The following is a 22,404-nucleotide window of genomic DNA, read 5'->3' as shown; positions in this document are numbered from 1 at the left end:
GCACCTCTGGTCTCAGACCGTACTCTTGCTGGTGTCACCCTGAAACCCCCGACAGCAGCAGCACAGCAGGGCCGTCTGTCACTTTCCTGCCTCCACTGCTTGGTGGAGAGTTCAGAGCCTGAGTCCTACGTCCAGCTCGGCACAGGCTCCCTTGCCGTGTGGCCTGGAACAGCTCCCATCTCTGCCTCAGTTTCTTCCATTGAGCGGAGATAAAATGCTGTGGGTGGTGAGATTTTGATATTAGCTGGCAACTAATGTGAGGGCGTGCTCGCTTTCTCACGTACGTACTCCCACTTCGTGTTTACTCATCTCGGGGCAATCAGGTTGGAAATGAAGATCATCAAGGGCTCCAGTGGCACTCCGAAGCTCAGCTACACAGGGCGGGATGACCGGCACTTTGTGCCCACGGGCCTCTACATCGTCAGGACGGTGAATGGTAGGTGATGAGGGATGGTTCCCTGCCCTTTCCCGTGGCCGGGATGCCTGGCCCAGAGCCCAAAGCTGCCTGCTGAGGGCCATAGTAGCCAGCCTGGCATTTCTTGGAGGTGTATTTTGGAGAGGTGGGGACTGCGTTTCCCCCTGGGGATTGGGTTGGGGCTCGGGAGAGAGGAGCCCAATTGGTCTGTGCACAGATGGTGTCCTCATGGCAGGAAAAGGGCCTTCTCAGGGGGGCAGCAGCAGTTTCAGAAAGTCAAGCTTGGCATTTCTTCCTTGGTCCCGTCCCTTTCTCTTCAGTGCCCTCTGGTTAACAGAGCCCTTGCTTTGCCGGGCTCCCAGAGTTGTCACCCTGGTGGGGTTGCTGAGAAGTAATTATCTTAGTTGTCCTTCTTGAGCGTCTTTGGGCTGGTGATTGAGGCTGCATCTTCACAGGCTGTTCTCTGCCTGCTTTTTGGGAGAGGGGAATGGAAGAACAGGAGTGCAGGAAGAGACACCCCTATGTTGGTCTGCCTCTGGCCCCCATGAATAATGAATATCCTTTATGACCTTTCCCTCTTCCTTCTGTCAGAGCCGTGGACTATGGGATTCAGCAAAAGCTTCAAGAGGAAGTTCTTCTACAACAAGAAAACCAAGATCTCTACCTTTGACCTCCCTGCAGACTCCATTGCCCCATTTCAGTAAGTGGCCCTCCTCCATGCCTTCCCCCTCTGCAGCATCAGGTGCTCCTGCCAGGATACCAGCCTTCTTGGGGCACACCCCAAGTCCTGAGAAAGATGGCTGCCCAAGCAGGGGCTCCCCTGAGCATGGGCCGGGTTCCTCCCAAGGGTGGGGATGTGGCCCCCTTCTGGGTAGAGGCTCAGTGAGACGCAAGGGATGCCAGGACCTGCTCTGATGGTTGGGGATCCTCAGTGGGCAGGGCCTCATCCAGGCAGGGCGTCTGCCCCTTGGAGCAGCCACTGCTTACGTGACTTTCCGGTACCGGCCTGATGGTGGGAACATACTGAGGGCCTGCAGCCCTGCCCCTTGGGACTCAAGGTCCTAGTCATCCCTCATGAGGACCCAGTGTCCATGTGCCAGATTGTTAGTCCTAGGTTTTGACAGTAACCAGCAGCCCCGATATGCCTATAATTAGCCACTGACACTAGTTTCTGTCGCCACACTAATACTGTTTTATTAAAGCAGCACAGACAGATAAACCAGGAATATCAGTAATTGTAGGAATCCAGTTGGACACAATTAGCAGCAGCAGCTCTTTGTTGGGAAAAGCTGGTTCCGGAAGTCAGGAAAGAGGAGCTGGGGCCTACTGGTTACCTTTTGGCCACCAGAGGGAGGACCCTCACCTGGAGTCAAATGTCCCCCCCCCCCCCCGACACCCCCACCCGATCCAACTCTGAAGAACCAACCCTCTAAATCACGGTCGCCGGGGCTGGGGTGGTGATCTCTTGGTCCTGCTCCACCTGGGTACAGCCCTCTGACCTCCTTTCTCTTCCTTCTCCCCAGCATCTGCTACTATGGCAGGCTCTTCTGGGAGTGGGGGGATGGCATCCGTGTGCATGACTCCCAGAAGCCCCAGGACCCAGACAAGCTGTCCAAGGAAGATGTCCTCTCGTTCATCCAGACACACAGCGCCTGAGGGCGTGGGGATGCCCAGCCCTGCCGAATGACCTGTCGTTCTCTGAGTCAGGGCGCTCTGCCTGGGGCTCACAGTACTGGTTTTTTCCCCTTCAAGGAGAGGGACTGGGGAGCGCAGTCACTGCAGCCTGGCTATAAGGGGTGGGTGGTCTCCTCTCCATTCTCCCTGAAGAACTCAGTCAGGGGCCTTCAGAGGACTCTCACGTTCCTTCTGGGACACCTTTTGAACTTCCCTCCCCGGAGATCTGCCTGCCAGGGCTCAGCCTGAGGATGTTGCTCCTACAGTGGGTTTGAGGTCAGGGCCCAGGGAACGTGCGGCCAGTGGAGGACGTGTCAGAGAACAGCAGGGCCTTGGCTCTGCCCTTCTCTCTTGTATCCTGTAGACTCACTTTTCTGAGTTCCGTGCACTGCCCCTGAGGGCGGCCATGCTCCTGCTCTGCCCAGCTTTTTATTGGGCCGACCCTAAGTGGGTGTAGGCCAGGGGCAGCTGCTGTACAAATCAAGGTTTTGTTTCTTTGAACTTGCTCTGTTTTGATGTCAAGTTGGAGAAGATTTTGCCTCCTGCCCTGACCCCTGTCCGGGTCTTCCCTGGAGTTCTTCTCAGCCGGACCTCTGACAGTCCCGCAGGCCGGGAAGGGAGGCATGTGGGCCACACATCCCTGACACTGCATCATGACACAGGTAGTGTCTTGGCAGTGGGTGTGACTGCCTCCTGGGGTTGTAGAGCCTTCCTGGGCCCCATCCCCTTTCGATCTGAACCTTGGGCAGCTCTAGAGGAGGAAGCAGCCTTGAAGACTTGCCTTTTTCTATGCCCCAGAGCAGTGGCGCCCTGGCAACACAGGGTACCTCTGGGGTTGGGTCACACCTGGCCCTTTGGCAATCATGGCACCCCCATTTGCCCATGGCACCCACCTTGCTAACCCCTCCCTTCGTTTTTCTTGCCCAATAGGAAGTACAGTCACTTTGTTTGTCCTTCTGTGGTCACTCCATTTCCTCTGTCTTGGCAGAGGGGGAAGAGGGGAAGCTGGGCAGTAGCTTTGGGTGGGGGAGGGCAGCTGTGGTCGTTTTTAATGGGAAATACCTCTCAGAGATGCTCCTAGGGGCTCCCTAGAGCCCCATCCCAGTGCTGGGCTGGTTTCCATGGAGATAGGGCACTGAGACTCCCTGTGAGGTTGCAACTGTATCCGGGGGGAGGGTCTCCAGCCAGCACCCGACCCCTCCCTCCCCAGGTTGGCGGCAGCACGGCTGAGAAAGCTGTATTTCCACCCAGTTCTGGGTGTTATCGGTGTGTCTTGCAGAATCTTGGATCATTAAAGATAAACATATTTTTAATGCCTGTGTGGCTCTGTGCTGGGGGCTATTGCTATTTGTCCTTGGTGCTGTGTGGCCTGGGATTGGCTTGGATGAAACTGCTTGGGCTGGAGGAGAAGTGGGGGAAGCTCTGCTTAAGAAGAGGGGGAAAAGCCGTTGGTATACTCAGAACCTGTGCAAGTTCCTGGGCCCCGCAGGCCCTGCTGCTTGCTTCCAGAGGGGGGCCCTGGAAGGGTCCAGAAATTAACGCAGCTCCTGTTGAAAGCAGGGACTGGAGAATGAATGAACCTACAGCCCAGGGCACCTTTCCCCCTCCACATAAATCACACGGCTCACTCCATGGTGGCACTGTGACAATCCAGGATCAGTCTGTGTGACTAAAATAAGAGGCGTCAGACCAATTAGTGTCACTAGACCGGAGAAAGAGAGGAAGGGAGAGACGGTTTCACTGACCCCTGGCCAGCCTCCCCTCTGTTCTGGGTCTGCACGGGGGGTGCTGGGGGGCTGTGCTTGGGGGCTGTGCTTGGGGTGAGGTGTGCAGGTGCCGACGGCACCTCCCTCTCGGCTCAGGGCTAGAGCTTCTCCACCAGCTCCACAGCTCTGGTGCTGGCCTCCCACAGCCTGCCTCTGCTTGGCTCCTTCTTTCGCCCTGGCCCTGAGGGTTCTTCCTTGATGTCTCACAGCCTAAGCTTCTGGGGTAGCTCCTTTCCTCGTTTTCACTTTCTTAATTGGTACAATCTCCATGCCAAGCCCTACTGTGCTCTGCCTTGCTCCAGCCTCCCACTCCTGACCCTCCTGGTCCCAGGGCTGGGAGCACAGTTGGTGGGAGGGTACGTGTTTGCTGCTCTTGGCCCCCACTCCAGTCGGCCCTGCCCCTACTGCTTCTCCCAGCGAGCCCTGCCTGATTTACTGGCCACTGTCACCATAAGTCTGGTCATTACCGTGGTTCTTGCTGCCCACTCCCTCTGCCAGGCCTCACCAGCCCTGTTTGCCTCTTGAAGATAGATTAACTCCATGCTCCCATGGGACCTCCACATGACCACTTCAAGTCTCCAGTCACCCTCTGTGCACAGGCTGCACTTTTTCTGCCATAATTAACAGGCAGTGGCACTGACTGGAGGGCAAGACAGCGTGTTTGGGGGGCAGTGGGCAGGGGGTGCCATGCCTAAGCCCTGGAAATGGCTCCCAGAATAGTTTTGGCTTTAAAAATGCTTTCTGTTGTCTAACTCCACTTAAGCTGGGGACTCACCTTCGCAGTGTCCCTTCCCCCATCCTGAGTTCTAAGCCAAGCATTTCCCCTTGAACATCTTCCTTGATTCCTGAGTGCCACCCCCACTGCCCTCCAGCTGCAGTCACACCTTGACATTTACTCAGCAGACGGGAGCAGCCTGGCTGTTCTTTATTGCCTTTCCCTTGGGCTGAGGGAGGAACCAGCACACAGTCCTTCTGGAGACCCAGGCCCCACAGCAGGACCAGGAGGCGAGAGGGACTGGGCTGACAGGAGGCCCTGCTCCAGTGTCTGGGTTGGGGAGAAATGCTCCTGTACCTTGGTTGTCTTGAAGCTTATGGCCTGGTTGGTGGTGACCAGAGGGCCAAGGGGAAGCCTGTGCTGACTGTGTAGAAATCTGAGGCTCACATGGTCCAGTAGGTGTAGATGAGGGTCAGGAGGATGAAGATGGCCACAGAGAGCAGCATGTTTTTCCGGTTCTCCTGTCGAAGCAACTTTAGCTCCTTCTCTGGGAGAAAACAGGGTGGTGAACAGGTAGTTGGGGCCCATCTGCTACTCTCCTCCGCCTCTGCCTCTCGTGAATGGGTGTACACGCTGTTGAGAGCAGAGGTGTTCCCGCCCAGCTTCTCTACTTCCTTATCCACAAAAATGACTGTCCTCCTTGATCTGCCCAGATTCTCACCACCTTTTGGCTACAGATCCTGGCCCAAAGGAATCCCATCACCCAATGCTGCTCAACCATTTTTCTGCAAACGCAGTGGAAGTTGAGGATGGAGTGTGTGAGGGGGTCATCAAAAAGGCCACACCTGATAGCCAAGCTAGGTGTTGGCATGGCATCACCAGGTGAGTCCTCTGGCCTGTCACTGCCGGTGGGGGGTGGGTGTGGGGTGCTTCATGGTACTTATCCTTGCAGGGGGTCTCATCTGGCCAACTAGAAACTCAGGGCAGCTGGGACTTTTTGGGCCCGACACTGGAGTAGGTATAGGGTGGGGCCACGCCATTGGTGCTTCCGGTCTTGCCCCCTGCTGGGCATCCAGCTAAGCAGGAACCAGCGACGCTAGAAGGCAGGGAGTGCCCACAAGGTGGTCGGGCTCGCCTCTAGAGGAAGTCAGTCCTATTCTATGGCCACAGGGCATCTATTCATCCCCTTGTGTGACATGCAGGTGGGCAGTACTATGCTACCTCTCGGGTGAACTGAGGGCTGGTGCTGCAATTGTAAAAATTGCTAGGTTTGAGACATAACGGATATCCCTTCCCTACTTGTGTGGACGGGCAGGTACCTGTACATCAGCTCTAGGCAGGCCAGACAGACTGGGGCCCAGGTAGGGGGGTGTGTGCACACACATGTGCTGTGCATACAATGTTGATTCAAACTCGTCCCTCTGGGAGATTCTCCATCATGTGGACTGTTCTGGGGCTGATTCTTAGCAGGTCTGCTCTCTCAGGGGGAGAACAAAACCGAGAAGTCTGAGGAACCTCTGCAGACCATCTTCCTCTCAGGCTGGCTGGGGCAGGGTTGGGGTAGGGGTGGTAGTAGCCGCCCTCCTGCTCTGCCCCCAGCGCCCAGAAGGTGGCAGCGTTGCTCCACCCACATAGCCCCTCCTTTTCCTGGGAAGGAGTGTGAGGTGGGAGGGGAGAGGGGGGCGGGGGAGGACGGATCTCCCAAGTCTGGGGGGATGTGAGAGTCTCTTCTGGACCTGACTACAACCATTCCCCTTCATCCCACAGAGGAAGAACAGACCCATAGGCCTCTCCATCTCCCCTGGAACAAAGGAACAAACCTGCTCTTCCAGGCTTACAGTGGGTTCCTATAGCCTTGGCAGAGGAGCGGGGAGGGGGGCAGAGGGGATGGGAGTGGGTTGTGGGGTGGGGGGGGCGGCTCCCTCCCAAAGAACCCTCTTGATCCCCATGACTTGGTGGGCTCCCTGGGCTGTCTGTCCCCTCCTGACCCTGGGACTGGAGGATGGGGCTGGTAAAGGAAGGGAACTTTCTTACCGTAGTTGGAGGCTTTGTTCATCAGGTGGTTTTTCTCCTTCTCCAGAGACTTCCTGTGAGGGGAGAAGGAGTATTATGGCTCAAGCCCTTTTCCGTCCTGAAGGGCAGCTGACCCACGGGGGCAGGATGGATGAGGGGAACAAGGGATCTCCCGTGGCAAGGGGTAGGGTGAATGGAAGCTCAGGGCCAGGGCCCCAGGATAAATAGGAGGGGCTGGGGGAAGGCGGGAGTCCAGGGCAGACACGTTACCTGGCCTCTGGGCTCAGCTCTGCCCCATAGAGCCTGGAGTTTACAGCCTCCAGGTCTCTGCGACACTGCGACAGCTTCTCCTCCAGCCCATCGATCTGAAACACAAGGCGCAGCCGGCAGATAGAGATGGGTGGCAGAGCCTTTAAAACTTCCAAAACAGTTGGGATCCTGGGATGGGGAGGAAGGAGCCTCCAGGAGTCTTCTTGGACCGCGCCCTGCCTCCCCTGGCCCCGGCCCCACAGCTGCTTTGTTTCGCTGTCCTCCGCCTCCGCACGGTGGAAACAGCTCTCCCGGCGGCCCCGCCCCTCCGGACCAAGCCTGGGTTGGGGGCAGGCAGGAGCAGTCCCTCAGTCAGCCCCGTCTCCCCAGCACACGCCCAGCTCCACAGGCCTAGCCTAGGATGCAGTGAGGTGCTGCCTTTCCTCAGCGCACCACACACGGGGGGGATGGGGGGATTAGACGTCTAGGGGACAAAAAGCAGAGGTATTTTTTGCATTGACACACTTCTTAAGGTAGTCTTAAGTTGCTAAGAAGATATGTATTTTCCCATGAGAATCAATAAAAATCACTGAGTGTAAAAAAAAAAAAACAAAAACTGCACAGCTCAAAAGCTTCTTTCTGACTTGGTTCTTGTGCAAAAACATTATCAAGGCAGCTGTAACTTGTAGGGCAAAATAGCTAAGCTCCTCAAAGGCTGGCTGCCAAAGGTATCAGTTTTCCCATTTGTTTTGATTATAGTTTCAGAGCTGTGTTCTTGGGCAAACAATGTGAGTTGTGGGAAAATATTCTGTAAAATACTGGACTGGATCGTCCAAGCCTGGTTCCTGGTATCACACATGTAGCTTTGAAAGTTCGTCTGTCTCATCGGCCACCTCTCTGGGCCTGGGTCTGTTCCAGTATCTCTGCCCTGCTGGCGGGAGCCCAGATTTCAGTGGGTGGGAAGGTTCAGAGGGCCTTGTGTCCCTCATGGCAGCTGAGTGAATAGTGCTTCAGGTCCCGGGGATGCTTGATTCTCCATCTGACTTCACTCACTCTCACCCCGTCCCTGGGAAGAATAGCAAATATGACCTCTATTTCACAAATGGGAGCCTGGGATCCCCAAAGGGAATGACTTTTCTGAGACAGACTGGAGTACCTCTCTCCTCATTGGCCTCAGCCAGTTCTTTATCCAGTCCCTTCCGGAAAGGCCCCTGCGGAGACGGTAATCAATGATTGCGAGTGCGGATCCCAGAGTCCCAGGTGGGTGTTCTGGAGCCCGTGTCAGGAGAGATGCACTTGAAGCCTTTTGCCCCTCTCCCTGGCCAGCACCTACCCAGCCACTTCTGGGTCGGCCACTGTGCCTTGTCCCATGCCTGCCCCAAATGACACACCATCTAGTCCCTTCCCTACAGCCTCCGCTGGCTGCCAACTCCAGGTGCAGAAGCAGGGCCCTGTGGGAGGGAGCAACTGAGGAGCCCTGAGTTGACTGCCTGGTTAATTGTATCATTTCTTTGCTAACTGGCACCAAAGATAGGGCTGTCCTGGGAAACAGCCTCAGCAAGGAGCTGGGGCCTGTGCCTGGGGATAGTAATAGCCTGATGTGATGGTCAGTGGGGCGGGATAAGAGCAGGTGCTTCAGGCCACCACATGGCCCACTTGTCACAGCAGCACATTCAGCCCAGCCCCTGGGGACCGTGCCACCCCATGGTGTAGAAACCACAGGCAGGGCACCAGATTCCACACTAGGTCCCAAAGCTTAATTCTTGAAGTGCTATCTCCTCCCCGAGGCCTTCTCTGCTGCCCTTGGCTGGAGAGGTACTACCTCCTCCCCTTGGCAAATGAATTAGGCCTTCTCTCATAAGGCTGACAGCACACTAGGTCTTCCCAGCTATAAGCGTCCTACCTCACCTTCCTAGACTCTGGGACCCCTAGGGCCTATGGTGTAAACTTGTAGCCCAGGGATCGAGTGTCACCCAGATTGACCCATTCCACTTGTGTATGTGACTGCCTGGCTCCTAAGGATGCCTGCCTTTGTAGCTCCTCTCCTAGAATGGTGGCCATCAGTCTCTCCTTTGCGGTCACCACAAGGCCTGGCCTGCTGCAGTCTTCGTGTGTGTAGCCATGGAGGAGTGACTCAGGTTGGACATGGATGGGGCTGAGGAGATAGTGACAGATCTAGACCCCTCGTAGCAACTCGGGCCTGAAACCCTCCCTTAGGGCCCAAAGCTCGAAGAAGCTAGAAGGAGAAACAACTATACTTGCACACAGATTATGTGCTTTGTGGCTAACCCAGTGCAAATCTTTAGTCCTAGGTAAGATTTCTTCCTGCAGCCCCTTGGGCCAAGTCCTAGTTCGCATGTCATTCTGGAGAGAAGCAGCTTGGGGATTTCCATCTCTAAACACCTCTGGAAGGCTACCAAGTGCCCAGACAAGTGGTAATTGGCCCAGAACAGGGCTGGGAACTCATGCTAAGCAAAATCTTTAAATTGAGGTTGGCAAACCACAAGTGGCCAAGCCAATCTGCCTTCGTGCTCTGGGCAGGGCCTGCGGAGCTGGCCGTCGGGAGGCCTTTATCTGAACAAGCCCAATTTATCTGCAGTTCCACTGAATATCCCCACTTTCATTTACCACTTTTTAATGAGGCTTAAACGGACGAACACAAATCAAGGTTTTAGGGACTCAAGTTCTAACCTCCCTCTATGAATATTTATGTCCTGCTGACAGCTCTCTCTGATTCCCTTCTAAATAGCAAGTTCCCCCCCTTTTTATAACCCTGCTGCTTGATGTGGGCTGAGTGAGGGGAGGCTGAGACCGTCAGGAAGCTCTTCGGTAGGCCGCAAACCCGTCCTCAGAAGGTGACCCCGCTGACGGTCAAACGCCCTGCAACAGAAGCCGGCTCCCGAGCAGCTCCAATAATGGGTGCAGATTCAGAGGGACCCGGCTGTGGCAGGGAGGGGAGGGCAGGATGCACCTTTTAGTTGTGACTGGGGTCAGGAGTGGTGCCTACAGAGTGGGGCTGACTCAAGATGGGCCCGAAATGGGGGAGAGGACCCAGAAAGTGGGCCTTAAAGGCAGCCCCTCCTTGGGTTTTCAGTCAGCTCTTGATGGCATGCATGTGGATTATGCACTTCGCAGATTCCTCAGTGCAAATCTATAGTCTTCGGTAGCTTTCTCTCAGCCGCCAGGCTAAAGGCAATAGAGGACAATATAGCCAGGACAGGAGAGAGGGCACAGGGTTAGGACCAGAATAAGAAGACAGATGTCAGAAAGATTCTAAAAACATTCAGTCAGAGCTGGGCAAGGAGTTCGGAGCCCAGGTGCCCAGAAGCCTGAAATCGTGGGTCCTGAGAAGTGTGGTAGTGAGAATGGGCTGTAGTCGGGTGCCTCAGCTTGCTGCTCACTTGCCCTCTAAAGGACTTCCTTAATTCTGTGCCTCATTTTATTCATGTGTAAAATGAAGTTAATGTTTCCTATTTCAAAGAGCTGTGAGGATGCTATGAGGCAATATGTGTAAGGTGCTTAGAACAGTGCTGAACACGCGCATAGTAATTATGAGTTAAGTAAGTGTGTGCTGTCATTATTAGCAGAGGATGGCTTTCACTGGTTCTTTGGGGAACAGAAAGAAAAGTGAGTTAATGTGAGGTTAGAATAAGAGAAGGAGACAGAAGTGGGGGTGTGTGATGGAGAGGAATCTCCACTCATCATCACTGGCTGGCAGCAGCGGCAAGGGGAGACCATCTAGCTGGGATATGGCCATCCTCTGAGTCTATGGAGGGGCTCAGCAGTGAGGTTGGGGGGGTAGGGGGCCCGCAGGGTAGCCCTATCAGTACAGCACTGCCTCTGAAGTTAGCTGGCTCAGAACACAGCATGCTGGGAACCTCCCGTTCCTGCCTGGGATGAAGCTGGGCTCGGCTCCGGAGCCAGCACCAACTTGCTGAGGCTGGGCCTGGTGGCACCCAACAATGAGGCCCGGAGCAGTGTCTAAGGGCAGACAGACTCAGGTGCGGTCTGCGTGTGAATGGGCATCTGAGGAGACACAGAACGGCAGGCGCGGCCTGGCAGGTGGAGACCATGTTTACCCGCACCACGGCTCTGCAGGGAGCAGGGATGTGAAGCCCTGGGACTAAGGCAGAAAGAGGCCCCACCAAAGAGACTAGACCAACTCCAGCAGGAAGAGAAGGTTACACTCTGGAGGCCACAGAGGCTCCCAGGACTCTTGGCCAACAGGCTGGATACAGGGTCAGCAGGCAGGAAGAGTGGGGCCGGCCCAAGAGTGGCTCGGGTACAGAGACTTTCCTGGAGCCATCGGGGGCAGCCCTGCTGGCCGTGACCGTCCGCGGCAAAGCGGTAACAGCCGAGGTGGGGACTGAGCCAAGGCACCCATTCAGGCACAGTGTAGGAGCGAGAGTGGCTACCCCCAATGTAAAGTTACATTACAACATATCCGCGCGTTACATGTGTATTCGGGAGACCAAGTGTCCCGTTTTTATACAGGGACAAAGGACACCGCGTCTCTTGGAGACAATGATGAGCAGGTGAAGCACGGCTGCAAAGGGACACGAGAAGTCAGAAAGGTGGTGGTGTGAGCTCTCTACCAGTTAGCAAACTGTGCCTTTTGGCACTTTGCAGAGAGTTGAGGGCTTGGTAGGTGTGAAAACCCACATGCCGTGGTTCAGGGGACTGAGAGGTAGGTGGTGAGTGTGCAGGGTGTCCTGGTAGGACAGCTGGTTCTTCACCCCGAGCCCAGACCATGGGGACTGCTGGTCTGAGCCCAGAAAAGAAGACGCAGAGCGGGAGGGGAAAAAGTATATAAGGCAGGGAGTGGGAAGGAGCTGAAGGTCCCAGAGGCCCTGAATCAGGGATCCAGGAAGTCTGCACTCGATCAGGAAAGGCCCACGAGTGATTGTACCGCAGACAGGATGAGACCCGCTGCCTTTCTGCTCCATGCATGGACTGGGGAAATAGAGCCTGGAACCTGGTGGGCGGCTTCGAGAGTGGGCAGAAGAGCAGGCTCAGTGAGAAATTTAGGACCACGGAGTCTCCATGGGGGGGGGGGGGCACGGGGGGCATTTCCTGCATAAGAATGTGAAGATCGGAAGTCAGCCCAGCAGTCGAGGTCCGCAGAAGCCCCACCCCAGCCAAGTGCGGCCACTGATCCTGTTGGCAAGTGCCAGGGGAAGCGAGGGCTTCTCCGTTTCCAGTCACCAGGGGCAGAGACTTCCTGCAGCCCTCCTCAAGTGCCCTTTGGATGCGGCTCGGAGTGCCGCGTGCTTCACGTGCTGTACCTGCCGGTCAGGAGCCCTGAGCCAGCTAAGCAAAATCCCCTCTGCCACCTGACTTGGGGAATAACACCTTATTCTCAGAGCTTTAGGGAAGTCTCCCTGGGGTCCCCTAATGTCATAAAACCACTGTGTTAAGAGAAACTGTAAAATTCGTCTGAAATCCCCGTGAGGCATCTTTTCAGGTGTGTGGAGCCTCCTGGAATTGAAACCCCGAGTGAGGCCTCTTTGGGGATGGTGAACCCGAGTGTCAGCTCACGCACGGATAACTGCCCAGCACACTGGTCAGGTCGGGCCCCACAGGGGTGTAGGGGCCCGCTCCAGGTCTGGCGGCTGCTGGGCCCTCGTGCACAGCTCATATCCTGCTGACAGGCAAAAGCCACACTCCCTGCTGCAGGTGCACCCACTGAGGGTGGCTGAATGGTGCTCCCGTGAGCATCTTGACAGCCTGGGAGGTGGCTCCCCACCCACCCCAAGCCACTGTCTAGGACCAGGCTTTCTTCTGGGAAAGTGCAGAAAGCACCCTCAGGACTTAGAGCTCTGGGTTACGCAGCCCACTCTGCTTTCTGGTTTAGGAAGTTATTTCTGGTTTTCCCAGCCTTGCTCTCCAGAGCTTCTGGCCAGTGACTGCCAGAAGTTGCTGGAACAGGTTAACCTCAGGAGTCAGGCAGTGGTCATGGGGCATATCCTACAGCTGCCTGGCCAGCTACTTGCTAATAAAAAGCATGGTGTGGGGGTAGCTAGATGGCACAGCACAAGTCAAAGCAACTTCCAGAAGCCAAAAGTCCATGCAAAACTAAACCACACTACCAGCACCAGCCAACACTTCTATAGCATGCACTATATGCCAGGCACTGTTCTCAGCACCCCACTCATAGAATGCTCACAATAACCCTATGAGGGGGCAGTAGTATCATCAGTCAGCGGTCCCCCCATCTGCTGGGAACATGCTCCAAGACCCCAGTGGATGCCTGAAACCACAGATAGTACTGAACCCTACATATACATATATATATATATGATGTTTTTTCCTATACACATATACCTATGATAAAGTTTAATTTATGTATTAGATACAGTAAGAGATTAACAATAGCTAATAACAAAACAATTATGACAAAAGGCCATATATAAAAGTTATATGAATGCAGTCTCTCTCAAAATATCTTCCTGTACTGCATTCACCCTTCCTGTGCTGATATGAGGTGAAAAATGCCTACGTGATGAGGTGATATGAGGTGAGGGACATAGGCACTGTGACACAGCGTTAGGCTGCCATCCACCTGACAATATGTCAGAAAGGGGATCGTCTGCTTCCAGGCTGAGCTGACTGTGGGTAACTGAAACCTCAGAGGGTAAAACCATGGATAAGGGGGAACTCCTGTATTCCCCTTTTGCAGATGAGGAAGCTCGGGCCATGGAGATGAAGTCATCTGTCCGGGGTCACAGGGGGTACATGGGGGGGTAGCTGGGCAGTCCGAGTCTGTGCTGTTAGCTGCCACCCCACATACCGGCCCTAAGCCACTCAGCTCCTGAGAGTAACCACCACTCCTCGTACCCCAGGCTAGGCAGGTTGTGGCAGCTTCGTGTAGGCTACCAATGTCTGCATCAACTCTGCAAGGAGGGACTGTTTCCGTTTTAGAGAGAAGCAAACTCCCAGTGTAGAGATTTTAAGCAAGGTCATGTAATTGGGAAGTGGCAGAATTGAGGGTCTGAATCTGAGGTTTTCCTGCATCAGAGCTTATGTTCTTTCAAACACTTAAAGCTCTGTCTCCAAAATCCCTCATGAAAACAGTCATGACAAAGAAGGGTTCTGTGGAACAAAGCCATTCCACATCTCAGTCGAAGCCAATCTAAGCTTGTTGATCTGCTTTCAACAGATTCTCTACTCTGAATAATCTGTACAAGGGCTTTGCCTGCTCTCTGTCCAGGTAACAGATACTCTCTGTGAGGGGAGAACCCGACGGAACTCTGCTTGGAGACAGTGAGACGGGAGCAGAGCGCATGTCCTCATGTTGAAGGCAATTACTCCCCCCTCAACTTCTGGCTTCTCGAACATCCCTGGCACCCTCCCCCAGATTGCCTAAACTGCCACAGCACCCTCCAAAATTCACAGAAAACAGACCGTTTTGAGAAGGAGAAAGGAGAGCTAGGTAGGCTGGAGAAGCCCTTCTTTCCCCAGTGGGCAGCAAGGCCTTTCTTTTCACATGCCAACTCAGCTGTTTTATCTCCAGCCCCAGCAGCCTAGGAACTGGATTTCTGGAAATTTTCACACGTCAGGGAGGCCCCAGGACATTATGGGTAAAGAGGCCAGAACACCTGCCCAGATGGTGTGGCAAGAGCGCTGGGGCTTTCCATCTGAGGCCATCAGGCCACAAAGCCAAGTCACATGAGGGTCATGGGCCTTGATTTTCCAGGTGACCAGCCTCAAACCCCAAAGGGCAGATTGGCCTGACGCTGCTGAAGGGATGTTTTCCTGTGGAGGAGGCTCAGGGCTCTGTGGGGACAGAAGACAAAAACCTCCAACCATGTCTCCCCCAATCATCAGAAGTTTGTCTCCCAGGCTGAGCAGATGAAGACCATAAACCTTCCCAGTTTTTAATCAAGGAACAATTTTCAGGAAAAGCAGAGAGCCAAAGGGCTTGTCATTTCTCTGGAGACTCACCGCCCCCTCCTCCACCGCCCCAGGTCAGGCACATGAGGGGCCCTGCTGAAACGCTTGCAATGCAAGCTCTGAGACCTTGTGAGACCTTCTGGCGCCGTGCTGAGCAGCTCCACAAGGAGAGCCATGTCAGTCCTTGCCTGAAGCCTTCAGCTTTCCCTGGGCCAGAACGTTGTTTGGGGTTTGTTTTCTCCTCTTTCCCTCAATATATATTTTTTGATAAATTACCAAAGCTTCTTCATCGCTGAAAGGCTCAAAGCACTATTCAAGAACTGGCATCCACCCCATGCCTTGTGAATTCATTAATTAAGATGCTGGCAAACAGCCACTCCACACATGCTGACATCCAGCCGTGTTAGGTAATGAGGTTTTAGTCTCCTGACCCCCGTCAAGTGGAATGGAGCCAGACACAGGCTGCCGAGAGAAATCACCTGCCCAATGGCAACCTGTCGCTTGCGCGTGGCAGCAGGTGAGGCTCATTTAATGGTCAGCGGCCCTTGCGGTGTCTGCATGCCATGAGCCCTCCTCCCAGCCCCTGGATGGGTGGCTCCCCCGCAAGGTGGTGTCCAACTGTCTGCCCCGGCATGGCCTCCTAATCTCTGGCCAGTGAACCACTCAACGGGGCCCAGACGGCAGGGGCGAGGGTTCAAGTGCTTCCTCCAGCCACTCAAGCCAATTCAGTAAATATTTATTGATGGTCCACTAAGCTGCTTCTGCCCCTTGTCTTAGAAAATTGGTAGATGCCTCCCAGCCTTGTGCACAGCCTGTTCCAGAACTTGTGACTGTCTTCACCTTTGCGTTGGAGGAGTAACGAAGAGGACGCGACCACCGGTTAACCTGAGTGCGGGACCAGGGCAATCGGAGGCTCCTCACCCTCCACTGACCTTGGAATGTACGTTCTGCCCACTGTTCCCACAGTGGGAGCTGTTCCAAGGACACAGCCTTGAGAGACCATGTGTTATGGAGACCATCTGGACAGTATACGTGACTGAACCCAGTTAAGGCCTCTACACAAACTTTGAAGATTTGGCGGGCAGATGCGGAGGTCTATTCTTCTTACTCATGGCCCAAGACAAGCCTCACCTGGAAGTTCCCTTGCTTCCTAAACCTGCCTCTGGAGTGACTTGCCTCTTTCTTGGGTCTCTCTCTGTCGTCCATGGAAGGGGACCAGTTTGCAAACCAACAACTTGGTCCTTCTGCCTCCCTATGCAGAGAGCTTACAGCAGTGGCTTAAACTGAACAAATAATTACAACGTCAAGGTTCTTTCCTCCTGTGCTCATCCTGCCTAGGTAATTTTCTCCCCTCAATTTACCATCTCTTTTTCTGGTTAGGATTCTGGTGAATTTAAATGACTCCCATTCACTTTATTCCCTATAGCAGAAACTATTATTTGGCCAACACAACACTGATTCCTAACCCCTCTTCCTTTGCCCACCTTCACTACAGAGGTTAGAAAAGCTCAAGAGATGCTTTCCCATACTCATTGCAGCCAAAGATGGTCATGATCCAGTTCTGGCCAATGAGATGTTCCAGAAGTCAGGTGGAAGACTCCTGGGGCAGCTTATGCTTTTCTGATAAAAGGGACAGTGTTGTGGGGCTCCTGGGTGGCTCAGTCGGTTAAGCGTCTGCCTTCAGCTCAGGTCATAATTCCAGGGTCCTGGAATTGAGCCCCGCATCGGGCTCTCTGCTCAGCAACCAGTCTGCTTCTCCCTCTCCCTCTGTGAGCTCTCTCTCTCTCTCAAATAAATAAAAAAAAATCTTAAAAAAAAAAAAAGGGACAGTGTTGTAGTCCCTTTATCCTTCTTCCTGACTTAAAGTTGGGTATGATGACTGGAGCTGTGGCAGCTATCTTGTGAATATGAGGAAACAGCTAAGAGAATGCAGAAATACCAGCCTTGAATTAGCTGAGCTTTTGAACCAATGCCAGTGGCCATTTACCCCAAATTTGTTATGGGGAAGAAGGTATATTCCTATTTACTTAGGTCAGCTTTCTGTACCTTGTAAAGTTTCCAAACTGACAGATTTTTGTACTAGGGGCCAGATCTAACCCAGTTATCCCTCTTAGGGTGTTAGCTAAGACACCACACACCTGTTAAGACCCACTGGCTGTTGAAGCATCTAAAGACACCAAGCTGAATGGTCTAGCTGTGAAAGGAAAGTACAATGACCAAGTAACAGCTCATTACTATCAGAGGTTACAAAAACAGAAACAGGGTTTACATCAGCCAAAATCCTATCAGTTTAGACCAAAAATGCAGCCTTTCCCTCCTTCCACACATTACAATCAGCAAAGCTGGTGATTTCTCATCTGAATGCTCTCTCGTTATTCAGAATTAACTCTCAGAAGCTAAACTCGTAGCCAGTCTTTTCCAACTCTGAGATCTTACAGGGTGGCAAATGAGTTGGAATAAAAAGACCTTGAGAGGAGACATGAGTGAAGGCTGCTAGGGGGTGCCTTGGTTGTCCTGGGAGGTGACTACCCAGGACAGCTGGCCCAAGCCAGCCCTTGGGGTGAGTGCTGCCTGCTTGGTAATTGCTTCATTACAACAAGTGGAGACTGTTTGTAGGTGCTGAGATCACTCACTTTGTGTGGGTTTTATTGCACTCGTCAGATTAACAAACATTTTGATTAAATCACCACTTCATTGGCTCTGAGCACATGACTTTTAATAAGAGGACAATATCCACTGCCTCTGAGCATCAGTGCACATTCAATACTCAGATCTGCTGGGGGCAACGGAGGACCAGGTGGGGAGACAGCCAGATGCCAAGCTTTTTCTAAAGTGCAGTTATAGATCTCGAATCTTAGCATATCCAAGCAAAAAGTAACCTTAGAGACCAAGATCACAAATGTAAATTATCTACATTGGTATTGACAGGAAAAAAAAGGGTGAATGTGACTGGTAAAGGCACTAGGAGAGCATATGTCCACCAAATTTAAAACATTTTAGAAACCTGTGTCAGCCAAACAAAAGACATCTGTGATCTGTATTTGGATCACGGTCAATGAACTTATAACCCCTGATGAAATTCAAGGTCTTCATGTTACAGAAAAGGAAACTAAGTCCGAACAAGGGGGCTGGACTTAACCATGATAGAAGACTGCAAAAGAACTATAAAGGCTACTAATAAGGGCACTGTTTGTTGCTTATCTCCACCCTGAGCCAGGCGTGTGCTACATATTTCACACATATGGTCTCCTCAAAACCACACTTGAGTCTGGGAAAGCATCTCTTGAGTTTTTCTAACCTCTGTAGTGGAGGTGGGCAAAGAGGGGTTGGAGACCCACTGGCTGGTATTTTACACATATGGTATCCTCAAAACCACACTTGAGGTTACAAATCAAAACCACAATGAGATACCACCTCACACCAGTCAGAATGGCTAAAATTAACAACTCTGGAAACAACAGGTGCTGGTGAGGATGCAGAGAAAGGGGAAGCCTCTTACACTGTGGGAATGCAAACTGGTGCAGCCACTCTGGAAAACAGTATGGAGGTTCCTCAAAAAATTAAAAATAGAACTACTCTATGACCCAGCAATTGCATTACTAGGTATTTACCCGAAGGATACAAACATAGTGATTCGAAGGGGCACCTGCACCCCAATGTTTATAGCAGGAATGTCCACAATAGCCAAACTATGGAAAGAGCCCAGATGTCCATCAACAGATGGATAAAGATGTGGTGTGTATATATACACACACACAATGGAATATTACTCAGCCATCAAAAGAATGAAATTTGGCATTTGCAATGACGTGGATGGAACTAGAGGGTATTATGCTAAGTGAAGTCAGTCAGAGAAAGGCAAATACCCTATGATTTCACTCATGTGGAATTTAAGAAATAGACGAACACAGGGGAAGGGAAGGAAAAATAAGATAAAAACAGGGAGGCAAACCATAAGAGATGCTGAACTATAGGAAACAAACTGAGGGTTGCTGGAGGGGAGGTGGGTGGGAGGAAGGGGTAACTGGGTGATGGGCATTAAGGAGGGCACTTGACATAATGAGCACTGGGTGTTATATACAACCAATGAATCTAAATTCTACCCCTAACACTAATAATACAGTATATGTTAATTAAATTGAATTTAAATAAAGAATTAAAAAAAAAAAGCCACCACACTTGAGGTAAATTGCAATCTGCAGTAGAGACTGCGGGCTGTCCACTAAACATGCTAGGCCCTTCTTCTGCAGGGATTGAGCTGTAGCTGGGCACGTGGCCTCCTAGCCAATGAATGCATTTCCCAGCAGCCCCAGCCCCTTGCAGTTGGGTGAGGTCTCGAGTCTTAGCTCGCATCTTTGCCATATGGTATACATATGGTATCCATATGTTTTTTTTTTTAAAGATTAATTTGAAAAGAGAGACAGAGTGCATGCAAGCGAGCATGTGAGTGGGGAGAGGGCAGAGGGAGAGAGAGAATCTCAGACTCTCCACTGATCCCACAACCCACGATATCACGACCTGAGCTGAAATCACAAGTCAGATACTTAACCAACTGAGCCACCCAGGTGCCCCTGGGCCAACGACTCTTTTTTTTTTTTTAAGATTTTTTATTTATTCATTTGTCAGAGAGAGAGAGAGAGAGCACAAGCAGAGGGAGAAGCAGACTCCCTGCTGACCAAGGAGCCCGATGTGGGACTCGATCCCAGGACCCTGGGATCATGACCTGAGCTGAAGGCAGACGCTTAACCGACTGAGCCACCCAGGCGTCCCTGGGCCAACGACTCTTAAGACAGTGATGCTCAGGGCACCTGGGTGGCTCAGTCATTAAGCGTCTGCCTTTGGCTCAGGTCATGATCCCAGGGTCCTGGGATCGAGCCCCGCATCAGGCTCCCTGCTCAGCGGGAAGCCTGCTTCTCCCTCTCCCGCTCCCCCGCTTATGTTCCCTCTCTCGTTGTCTCTCTGTCAAATAAATAAATAAATTCTTAAAAAAAAAAAGACAGTGATGCTTATGCTTCCTTCACTCTCTTTCCCTGCCAGTGGACACGTCAATGGGATGTGACTTAGTTTCATTCATGAGGTGACATTAAGGCACTGAAAGATGGCAGCGTCACAAGATGAGGGGACTATGGCAGAACCACTCTAGGCCAGGAATTGGCAAACTATGGCCTGGGGGTCAAATACAGTCCACTGCCTTTTTTTTTTTTGTAAATAAAGTTTTATTGGAACACCCATTAATTCACATATTGTCTACGGCTGCTCTTGTGCTAAGATAGCCTATCGAAGCACAGCTGATTCTCCTTATTTATGGTAGTTATGTTCTGTAAAGTTGCTGCCAACAATGAATTAGCAAACACTGTGAAGCAGGTCAGATTCCTATGAGCCTCCGGTCACAACAATTTTATCAAGTGATCAATACAAAAGCTTGTTTTTTGTGTGTTTCTGTTCAGAGACCTTATTTAATATATATTATTGATTCATTAACAGTGAACTCACAGCCAACAGCACTATAACTCAACGCTGAGCAAAGCCTATCATATATTTTCTCTGTAAGGCAAATACAGCCTTCTTGCACTTGAGGAAAACTAGACAGCACTTCAGCACTACACCTGAGGGCCATTTTAAGCAACAAAATCACCAACAAAAAGCACACAGACACAAAAAACATGGCACTAAATAGACCACAAAAAGGACACCCGTTTACAGTACAAGCTGAAATAAGATGGCAGAGCGTTACTTTGTTCGACCTTAGCTGCACCTCAGGTGACTCAAAGTTTTCACTGGTTTGTTTGTGAATTACTGCAAAAGCAGTGCAAGTACTGATTTGGGGGTTACAAATACATTTTAGCAGGAAGGCAAATTCACAAATACAGAATCCGTGAATAATTAGGATTAACTGTAGTTACAACAGAGACCATATGGCCCACAAAGCCTAGAAATGTACTATCAGGCCATTTATAGACAACATCTGTCAATCCCTGCTCTACCCTATTAGAAAAAAATAAGCTTTCTGAAGCCACTGAATTTTAGGGTTTCTCTGTTACAGCAGCTTATTGTGTCCTGATCAGGTTATAAAGTCTATGCTTTTCCCCCCACACAGTGCCACCTCATTTTACCACTCATATTCTCTTTTAGAGGGAGGTTCATATTTCCACCAACCTTTTTTTTTTGGACCAGGTAGGCCAATATTTCTCAGGGGTGGTACTAAAACCTCCTGCATCAGCATGGGTGCATGTAGCTGGTTAAAAATGCAGATTCCTGGGGGTGCTTGGCTCTGGCTCAGTCCATAGAGCACGGGACTCTCAATCTCAGGTTTGTGAGTTCAAGCCCCACGTTGGGCATGGAGCCTACTTAAAAAAAATGCAGATTACTCGTTGAAAACGTACATCCGAAGTCTTACTGAATTACTCGGGGTGGGAGACAGTTCAACTCTCCATTTTTAACAAGCTCTGCAAATTATTCTTAATGCATTCTAAAGTTTGAGAACTACTGAACTGGCAGTAAGCTCACGAAGACTATTACCCTGTATCTCTCTGGTAACTACTGGGACAGTAATCGAGGGAACTGTAACACAGGAGAAAGAAGATGCAGTAGAGGGCAAATCACCTGTGCTGCATCTCAGCTCCTCCACTGGTTCAGTCTGGGCTCTGCCTGAAACCTCAGTTTCCCCACCGGTTTAAAACTCTCACAGGCTTGTAGGGAGGGCTGACTGAGAATGCAAATAAAGTACCACGTAGCAGTAACTCAATATGCCTCAATTTTCTTTCCCTTCCATATGCAGTACATTATTTTTAAGCTCTTTGGGAACTTCATCATTCCAGAATTCTCTACAAACTCCCACAGATTCCCAAAGTAATTTCCTGGCTACGAGCTTCAGTACCCCAGAGGAAAAATTTCCCATCTCGGGGGATGTTTAAGCCATTTAGTAATATGCTAAACAATATGGGCTCTCTCATTTTTGGGGGGCCCTCATCCACGGGTATCTACCCTTTTGGGGTGCCCCTACCTCGAGGGCCCGCCCCTTTTGCGTCCTCTTCGATCACACGTCTCCGCTCAGGGCCTCCTTATTTCCGCGTCCCGTCCTCTTCGGGGCTTCCTCTTCACCTCCACGTCTCCTCCCCAGGGGAGGTCCCCTCACCTCTGTCCCCACCTCTGGTGCCCCCTCGGGCTCTCCAAACTCCACTTCCCCCATCCCGCCCCTCACCTTCGGGTACCCCACGAACGCTCTCACGCCCCTCGCGTCCCTCTCCCAAACCCGCGTCGCCCTCACTTCCTCCCCTCAGCCCCTCCTCCAACCTGTCGCCAGGCCGACCCACTGTACCCCGCCGCGGGGAGAAGGCAGCTCACGACGCGGCCCACCCCCACTCAGCCCCTCACCTCTAGAGCGACGCCCAGATTCTCCCGCTTCTTTTTGGTCATGTTACTCGCCGGGATCCCCAAGTCATTATTGGACGCACCCACTGGTGGCAGCACTCATGCGCCAACCTCGTACTTCCCTCTCATTGGCCGCAGAGGCGGCGGGAGGTGGGGCCACTGGAGGTCACCACCTCGTTGAGGGGCGTGGCCAGTTTGGCGCGGCCATGTTTATGAGGGGCAACCTCTAGTTTGAGGGCCCTGGCGAGGTGGGGAACAGGATGGTTAGATTGGCCCGGGAGGAACAATGGCCCACCGTCCAGAGTTGG

At 52.2% G+C, this 22,404-nt stretch overlaps 2 protein-coding genes across 4 annotated transcripts in view; one reads left to right on the top strand and one right to left on the bottom strand.

Annotated features, from left to right (window-relative positions):
* Positions 1-3,402, top strand: part of CMTR1 (cap methyltransferase 1) — a 48,083-nt gene extending 44,681 nt beyond the window's left edge. For all 3 annotated transcript variants that reach the window (XM_028120486.2, XM_028120487.1, XM_028120488.2), the window contains 3 exons: positions 324-436; positions 1,007-1,115; positions 1,939-3,402. In XM_028120486.2, coding sequence (XP_027976287.1) covers positions 324-436; positions 1,007-1,115; positions 1,939-2,071 — 355 coding nt within the window. In that variant the 3' untranslated portion in view covers positions 2,072-3,402. The remainder of the gene's footprint in view (positions 1-323; positions 437-1,006; positions 1,116-1,938) is intronic.
* Positions 3,403-4,740: 1,338 nt separating this feature from the next.
* On the bottom strand, positions 4,741-22,194 carry CCDC167 (coiled-coil domain containing 167). The gene is made up of 4 exons (XM_028120489.2): positions 22,100-22,194; positions 6,854-6,948; positions 6,605-6,657; positions 4,741-5,117 (listed from the first exon to the last, which is right to left on the bottom strand). The coding sequence occupies exons 1-4, from the start codon at positions 22,139-22,141 to the stop codon at positions 5,014-5,016; spliced, it is 294 nt and encodes a 97-aa protein (XP_027976290.1). The 5' UTR covers positions 22,142-22,194; the 3' UTR covers positions 4,741-5,013.
* Between the last annotated feature and the right edge of the window lie 210 nt (positions 22,195-22,404).

The sequence above is a fragment of the Eumetopias jubatus genome, unplaced genomic scaffold (genome assembly GCF_037043125.1).
Source record: "Eumetopias jubatus isolate StellerSeaLion01/CBP00866 unplaced genomic scaffold, mEumJub1_p1.0 scaffold_6, whole genome shotgun sequence".
Taxonomy (NCBI): Eukaryota; Metazoa; Chordata; class Mammalia; order Carnivora; family Otariidae; genus Eumetopias; species Eumetopias jubatus.
The sequence above is the reverse complement of the archived record's forward strand: the minus strand, read 5'-3'. Positions and strand labels throughout refer to the sequence as shown.

What these genes read in the sequence shown, in the direction of transcription:
- CCDC167 (XM_028120489.2), bottom strand. Translation starts at nt 22,141, where the DNA reads ATGACCAAAAAGAAGCGGGAGAATCTGGGCGTCGCTCTAGAG. An exon ending in GAGCTGAGCCCAGAGGCCAG is followed by an intron (nt 6,658 to 6,853) that starts GTAACGTGTCTG and finishes CTCCCCTCACAG; the next exon opens with GAAGTCTCTGGAGAAGGAGA. An exon ending in GAACAAAGCCTCCAACTACG is followed by an intron (nt 5,118 to 6,604) that starts GTAAGAAAGTTC and finishes GTTTTCTCCCAG; the next exon opens with AGAAGGAGCTAAAGTTGCTT.